Source organism: Triticum dicoccoides, chromosome 4B (genome assembly GCF_002162155.2).
Source record: "Triticum dicoccoides isolate Atlit2015 ecotype Zavitan chromosome 4B, WEW_v2.0, whole genome shotgun sequence".
In the NCBI taxonomy this organism is placed as follows: Eukaryota; Viridiplantae; Streptophyta; class Magnoliopsida; order Poales; family Poaceae; genus Triticum; species Triticum dicoccoides.
Genome location: NC_041387.1, coordinates 86316411 through 86324904, shown reverse-complemented (window position 1 = coordinate 86324904; position 8494 = coordinate 86316411). Strand labels below are relative to the sequence as shown.

At 49.5% G+C, this 8494-nt stretch overlaps 1 protein-coding gene across 1 annotated transcript; it reads left to right on the top strand.

Moving 5' to 3' along the window:
• The first annotated feature begins 341 nt into the window (after window positions 1-341).
• Window positions 342-1886, top strand: LOC119292541. The gene has a single exon (XM_037571349.1). It carries the CDS (start codon window positions 342-344, stop codon window positions 1884-1886), a length of 1545 nt encoding a protein of 514 aa, XP_037427246.1.
• Window positions 1887-8494: the final 6608 nt, after the last annotated feature.

Here is an 8494-nt window from a genome sequence, read left to right as displayed (position 1 = left end):
GCCGACGACTGAGATGTGCCGACGGCTGCTGTCGGCGTAGACGGGGATAGCCCGACGGCCATTGTACGCCGACGGCCAGGACCTAGCTGTCGGCATAGATCGGATTAGGCCGACGGTGGCCGTCGGCATACATTTGGCTGTCGGCTTAGAGCCTTGTTCCGGTAGTGGGGAGTTATAGAATCCGAAAGAAAACCCTACCAGGATCCTAGACTCAAAGTAAAAAACCTACCTTGATCCGGGTCGGATTCAGACCAGAAAGAAAATCGCCGCTGGACTTCCCGCTCGATCAACGCCTCTATTTAGTCGCAAGCCCACCCCACCGATCGACCCGAGTACGATAGATGGCTAGGATGGATGGCTTCCACCGCCGGCGGCTGCCCGCGGGCGAGGACCGCCTCGGTGCCCTCCCCGACGATCTCCTCCTTGATATCCTGCGCCGCCTCGACACACGCACCGCGCTCGGCGCGGCAGCGCTCTCCAGGCGCTGGGCCGGCCTGGCCCGCGAGGTCCCCGTCCTGGACCTCAAGGTGACCGACAAACTGCCGCCGCGCTATCACCGGTGCTTCCGCCTCCGCGACGACGCTAGGAATTCGAAAATCAGCTCGATCATGTCTGACAGGTGGCATCTAGAGGCTATCGCCGCCCGGTACGAGCGCCGCGCCATGCGATCCATGGCCTCCTCCGTCAAGGGCCTCCTGGCCAGCCAAGCTCGCCGGCGCGTGGAGAGGCTGTCGCTCGAGGTCTTCGCCTACAGCACCTCGTCCTGCATCAACCGCGTGGTGGTGGACGCCGTCGATTCCTGGGGCCTCCGGGATCTAGAGGTTGTTGCCACGCCGACAGGGCCGATCGCGTATCCGGAGCCGCCGGCCTACAGCTTCCCTCTTGGCCTCATCAGCAAGAAGCCCAGCGAGTCCCGACTGCGAAGCCTCAAGCTTGTCAACTGCTTACCCCCGCCGCTCCGGGGATTCAACGCGCTCACCATGCTCGTCCTGCGAGACCTGCCGGCTCCCACACCGCCGGCCGCATACGAGGCAGTGGTCGCCGACTGCCCGCAACTGCAGGTGCTACACCTCCTGTCATGCAAGCTCAAGATAAGAACCGGCAGGGTGGTCCTGGACGCGCCTGAATCGGAAATCCGGGAGCTTGTAGTCGACGGCGGGCACATGGTGGTCGAGGTCCGGTCTCTCCCGAAGCTCGAGAGCCTCGCCAGCCTGCACGGTTGCGTGCTGCTTCGCTCCTTAGCCGCCGTCCCGTGCCTTGCGCGCGTGAGCCTCGCCTGCTCGGTTGACCGACCGGAAGGGGGCAGTTTATCTGCCCTAAACCGTTTCCATCGAGACTGCTTGATTCTGGTGCTCGTGCTCTTCTTCCGGTGCGCCATCACTGTGAAGGATCTCGTCTTGCGGTTCACTGGGCCAGAGATGTGGATCATGCCGCCGAATCCCTTCTCTGAAACAATGTCGTGCCTGAGAAGGCTGCTCGTCGCCGATGTGCCTTCCTCATGGGACGCATCATGGCCACGCCTGCTCGTCGAGGCAGCGCCGCTACTTGAGAGCCTTTATGTGCATGTCTCCCATGGCGAAGACGAGCCGAGTCAGGAGGAGATACCGGGGGAGACCTCGGCTTCGCGCCATCGCCATTTGAAGGAGCTGGTTGTCATTGGCTTCCAGAGGACGGAGAGACAGATGCACCTTGTGAGGTTCGCCGTGGAGGCATCCACGGCGCTGCGGCGTGTCGCTCTGCTCAAGCATGGACGCATCGAGGACAAGGGGCCCTGCTGCGACTGGGAGGTGGTGAGCCAGCAGACCGCGTGGCGCGACGAGGAGAGGCTCGCCGTTCTCGATGACATCGGCTGTTCGACGGGACGGATCCAAGTGGTGCTCAGTTGAACTGAGCCTGTGATGTTGAACTTGGAGAACTGAAGGTGGGTTGCTGTTAGTTCTTCTGGCTCCCCAATTCGAATGAATGGAACCTGACGGGTGGAGTGATTTCCTACTGCTCCAACAATTTATTTGTATGCCATGTGTGTGAACTAAAATGTTACATTCAGTTATTTTGGTGCTGCTGCTTTGTATCTGAACTTGCTGAACAATGTAGTCATGCTATATGATTGGAATCAATATGATTGGAACATGCTGAACAATGTTATCATCCTCTGATTGGTTTGTTGTCTTATGGACGGCCGCAAAAATGAAATGACAAAATGCGCATATACACATGATTAGACTGTCATGCATGAATTGGTCTTATAAACTGAGAAGAGCAGTAACTGATAATCTGCGGACTGGAAATGCCCTATGAAAAATGTCGACAACGAATTTGAAGTGGAATCACTTGAACCACGCTCAGCTTGTTGTTATCTGCAAGGAAAAGTTAGGGCATCTCCAAAGCGGGCCCTCAAACCGCCCACATCCATCTGGACCGCACGGTCCGAATGTGTTTTGGCATTCAACACACTCCTGTATTGGTCCGTTCGGCCAGGGCCGATCCTGAGATTTTTGGGTGCCCGGGGCGAAAATAAAAGATGGGGCCTCTTGGTTTTTTTTTCTAGCAACCACCGATGCAAAGTTATTTATGACAGTCTCATCATAGATCCATACTCATGTTACTTGTGCAAAGGTGAATGTTACGACAACAAGGTTTTGTGATGGTAGCAGTCGCAAGGAGACATGATGATGATTTTATGAAAGCATCAAGTGTTAGCTTTGGTGGCATCCGGGAACCTTGGACAACGCCGGGAGGTACTTTCGATGGCGATGGATTTTCTCGTTCGTAAGGCGAGAATCGTTAGCGCGGCATCTAGGTCATTAGTACCCTCCGTGATGGTTCATTGTGATTTTGTGGGCAGACTGAATAGAGTATTAAGCCAGGCATTCGCATATATTGCCTTTGTATACGAGAGAAGATCTTCAAATAAAGAGGCGCACATGCTTGTGCGCTCTTCACTAGGAGATGAGGTTGGTCGTCGTGTGTGCCTAACAACTTGACTTAATGTCCATTGTATCCCAAAATCCTTTACTTAAACAAAGCGGATATGATTCTCAAAATACTAAAACTATGAGCCTCATCCAACAATTCATACTAGAACTAAAGATTATATAATATAAAAATAAAAACATGAATATGGCGTCAATTTTAAGTAAGTACTAGATCTTACGATTTTACCATCCATGGACGGCTGATCGCCAAACTCTTGGTGCTGCTTCCCTGCCATGAATTTATAACATAAATAGAATTACAACTAGATGATTCCCCGCGCGTTGCTGTGGACATCCGTGTACAACTTGGTGAAAATATTTGGTTTCCCACGAAAAATTGAATCATGGAAGTCTGCAATTTAGTTATTTCAAAGCAGTTTCATGTGGCCATATAAATGAAGGTACAGCGATAGGCATAAAAAATACTTCAACTCGGCTAGTGGCCCGAATGGGTAGATCGATCTACAAGCCAATGCAATTTGCATCTACTATGGTGTCAGAGTTGGGTTTCAATTCAATTGAAGATGAAAGTCCTAAATTACATGGCTGTAAGGCTAGACGACCATGGAAACTAAACCGGTGCAACCAAAGGCGTTAGCAATGCTCGTATAATATAATGTGTAACATCATGGGAGAAGGATGATAATCTACACCAAACAAAAAGAGCACGGATATAAAAAGAGTATAGTTAGAAAGAGAACACCAATTAGTTCCAAATAGAATTCTATAGTAGTGTGCAAACTTTAAAATATTAATCCATGAAAATAGACAGAAAAATTAGGGACATGATTCCCCATGGGCATTGCTGCAAGTAAAACAGTTGCTATCCAAATGTGTAAGGCTTATATGAATATGCATAGTAAAGAAATGTGACTGGATTCATTTATAACTCTTCAATACCAAAAATCTAGCAAATCTAGAATATTTTGCTGTCAGTTCAAGATTCCAAGCAAAAAAAATGTCTAGAACATGCTAATGAAAAGGCCCCTATTACTGGACAAATCTTTTTATTGTCGATTAGTAGGCAGAGTTGTCCACACTACATGGATATAGAAGTGGATCCTCTGACGTACTACACCCTACCGTGGAGCCAGTGACGTGCGGGCCCGGGTCCACATGCCAGTGTGTCAACGGCACGCCAGAGGAGCCGCGTCCCATGGATATTACAAGGTTTTATACTACATCAAAAAGTAACTCGTATATGTTTGCCACGATATAGTTGAAAGCACGCCATAGACCTCCTAGCACTTAGGTAGCTACCTTGTAAAACTGGCATAACCATAGAGGGGCCTTACTAAGAAATAGAAACTGTAGACATGAACATCCTTTAAACAAAACTTTTCATCCTAAATTGGTTCGTCCTGATTAGCATTTCCAACACAAGAAGGGAATCAGTATATAAACATTTAATCTGAGAGAAGTCCCCTTTATTGGATTCAGCAGAAGTTCAAGACCGGACCACTGTAAAGTTTGCGTCATAAACATCAATAACTTGGATATCTTGACTCTATCATATCAAGAGCCTGAATGAAACAAAGCTTATTGTAATAACTGAGATGCTGTTTATCTTGGCAATCGACCCTCTCCACCGTCTGCTGGCGGCAGCTGCAGCCCAAGGCACCCTAGCAGCCCTCCCAGGCAGAGGAACTAGTATGAGAATTAGTCTTTACGCCGACGACACTGTCATCTTCGCAAACACTACCAAAGATGAAGTATCAAAACTTCTGAACTTCATCCACCTCTTCGGAGAAGCAACTGGCCTGCGTTTAAACCAAGAGAAATCCACAGTAGCACCAATTAGGTGTGATGACCTAAACCTCGACGATATTCTCAAAGACTTTGGTGGAGTTGTAGTAGGCTTCCCAATGACTTACTTAGGACTCCCTATCTTCACGGGCAGAATTAGAATAGTTCATCTCCAATTCATTTTAGATAGGATTAGATCGTGGCTAGCAGGCTGGAAGATAAAGTTAATGAACATGGCCGGAAGAAGAGTGTTGGTACGCAGTTTCTATCTGCTATGCCAACTTTCGCCATGATTGTTCTTCGTCTGCCAAAAAACTGCTAAAGGAAATAGACAAGACAAGGCGAAAGTTTTTGTGGGCGCAGGAGGAAGAGCTCTCGGGGGGGAAGTGCAAAGTAAACTGGAAATCAGTTTGTACGCCGATTGAGAATGGAGGATTAGGATACAAGACCTGCATCGTTTCGGCAGAGCGCTGCGATTGAGATGGATGTGGCTGTCCTGGGCTCAACCAGACAGGCCATGGAGGGATTTTCCCACCCCCTGTGATTAGGAAGAAAAGAAACTCTTTGCCATGACAACCAGGGTTACGATCGGGGACGAAAAAACTGCAAAGTTTTGGACATGCAATTGGCTGGGAGGGATCCTCTTTGCAATTCCTTCCCTGTTTTGTTCAGGCACTCAAGAAGGAAGACAAGGTCGGTAGCGGAGGCCCTCAGAGATGATCAGTGGATCAGAGATGTTAGGCATGGAAGCTTGGAAAATATAGTGTCCGAGGTAGTCTCTCTTGCTAGACTGATCCGAGAACAAGGTCAAGTTCTTGCAGAGCACCAACAAGACAGGATCAGATGGACAACGAGCGACAACGGCATCTACTCCACCAGTACGGCGTACAAAACACAATTCAGTGGCACCCCCTCCACACACATGAAGAGCACAATCTGGAAGGCATGGGCCCCTGCCAAGATCAAGATCTTCTCTTGGCTGCTTCACTTAGATCGTTTATGGTGCAACGATAGGCTTCAGCGCCGCGGATGGCCAAACTCCTACTTCTGCCACTTCTGTAGAAGAAACCTGGAAACGTCAGTTCATCTTTTCAGGAATTGTACTATCTCCAGAGAAGTGTGGACCGCAGTTGCATCATGGAAAGAATGTGCCTCACTAGCCCCCCAGCAAAGGGAGCAAACATCCACACCGGCGGCGACCAAGCAAATCATGTCCCGCACAAGAAAAGAGGAAAAGAAAGGAGTTCGAAGCATGATCATGGCTGCAACCTGGGAGCTCTGGAACACAAGGAACAACAGCGTCTTCAGATAGAAGGAAGTGAGGGCGTCGGACATCACCAGGGCGATCAGGGAAAACCTAGAGCAATGGCGGATCGCTGGAGCCTCCGTTCGGGGATTTTGCCGCGAGATAAAACCTGCAGCCCGAGAGCCAGGGTTGGGGAGGGGGAGGGGAAACCACCCCTCATGACCTTTTCCCCCATTTTCTTTTCGTTTTATTCTTTTTGATCGCTTTGATCAAACCTTGTATTCTTTCACCCCCTGCTAAATCAATGCAAGCCAGCCGAGCTGGATCTTTCAAAAAAAAACATTTAGTTTATCTTTATTGATGCTAAGAATTATAGCCTTGCACATGCCACTGATTTATTACAAAAGGCAAAAAAAACCTCCTAACCTCGAGGCACCGATCCAGGGAAAGAAGTAAGAAAGCATCATCTAAAAAAGAGACGGATGTAGGATGTAGGAAATCAATCTCCTCAAACTGACAACTATCCAAGTCTCAAAAGGTTGATGGTTTCGTTAGTAAGCAAATATAGAGCCACAGCTAGCCATGCACTAATATCTGGAGGCGTAGGTCAGTAGGTGCAAAGCAAAGTACTATTATAGAAGTAGGACATAATACTCCAAGCTCTGGAATTCTTTTTAACAATTATATAGTGAGATGGACAAATGATACTCCCAGGATCTGAAAACATTACGATTACATAGTGGATGGTACTTCAGTGTTTTATTTTCCAGAATACGTCTATAAGATGTGAGAGACAAAGGTTGTTACTTAAAACTCGTTGCTTGAGCGAGACAAAGCTGTCGACCAGCTCGAGGAAGATGCACATGTGTCTCAGACATTGAGTTCAGACGTTGTCCGCCTCCGCACCTTTCCACTGGATCCGAACGGCCGCCACTGGTGTTCGTCATCTTATAGGCGAATGTATAAGTACGTTGATGCTCACCTGATTAACTGATGTGCCAGCCCTGAAGATGGAGTCCCGAAGAAGTAGTCTTCGCTGATAAAGCCCGACTCCTCGCTGCTCGTTGCCGCCGACGGCGGCCGAAGAGCAGAGCAACGGCATGTAGAGGCATTAGGCCTTCATCAACGATCTGCGGTTCTGGGCGGCCGGCGACGGAACGTTCCCTAGCCCGTGTACGATGTAGGAACGCTCAGAGAGATGTCGGACTGAGTCAAGACGGATCGGATGAAGGAGCTTCAGACTTCAGAGCAGAGGAAGGCATGCATAGGCTGATTCGGATATGCTCGACGATCTGACTAAGCGACAAATCACGCGCAGCCCGCGTCCAAGGGCCCCAGAGTGGCATCGGAGGTGTGGAAGACTGGTGGTGGTCCTGTGGACTGAGGGACTTCACGCTGGAGCTACGTTGGCCGGAACAGAGACAGAAAATGGTGGGGAGCACGAGGGCACCGCGTACGCCATCTCGAGGATGCAGGCACACACCGCCAAGGTGTATTTTGCCCGAGTGAACCGCGGAAGCAGCGGAGACGAGCCGAACCGGCGGTCGTGCCGGAGGAGCCGCCACATCATATGGAGTAGTAGAAGATTTCCCTTGGAAGCGGAAAAGTGAGGGCTCGATGGGTTAAATCTCTTTGCGCTTAAATCTCTCGTCGGTTATGTTAGGAATTAATTACTTAGATTAATTAATTGTAAATCCATGCTATGTCAGTGGCCATGTTTTGGCAACCGTCTCCTTTGTAACTGCCTTGTAATGAGGGTATAAATACCCCAATCTTCAATCAATGAAACAACAGTTCATTCTGTTGGGAAACCCGGCCATCCGGGAGGGTGGCGGCGGCCGCGTGCAAATTGCATCGGCTAGCCCCTCCCGTTTCCCCTCTTTACATTAATGGGTACTTATCCCTTGACCCTCTAGTCTCTATATAAAGCAACGAGGAGCTATCATTGTAACACCTGGTCATTGATTAATATAGTTGGTCTCCTCCATATCTCTCTGTGTCTTGTACTTTCGTGTTCGACTACTTCGCCTACGACGTTCGCTCTTGCTCCGCAACCTCAGACCCAGGGCCGGCCCTAAGCCATGGCGAGGAGTGCAGCCGCCTAGGGCCCAGCATGTCCAGGGGCCCACCCTCTCTGTGCACATGTATTGATACATTTGAAGGGAAAAAACTGAGGAAGGTAGCACTCGCAACCCATTAAGGATGGTGGAGCCAGCCATGAGATTAAATCCTAATTGCTTCGTTTTGTGTGAGACAGCGCCGCCGGTTCGTTCTTCTTTCCGTCCAATCTTCTTCCTCTCCCAATTAATTGCACCAAGTCCCCAGGGGGCCGGGACCCAAGCGACGCTCATGAATGGATTTTTAGCTGTATCATCTCCTTAATTTCTTTGCCAGTGAGTTTTGTACTACTAGTAGATAGGTTCTTTCGTAAGTACCCAAGGCGACAAGGCCCTGGTGGTAACCTCCTTGGCACCTGCGACGAGCTGAAGATGAACCACATTTGGCTTGCCGCTAAGGCGTTGACACC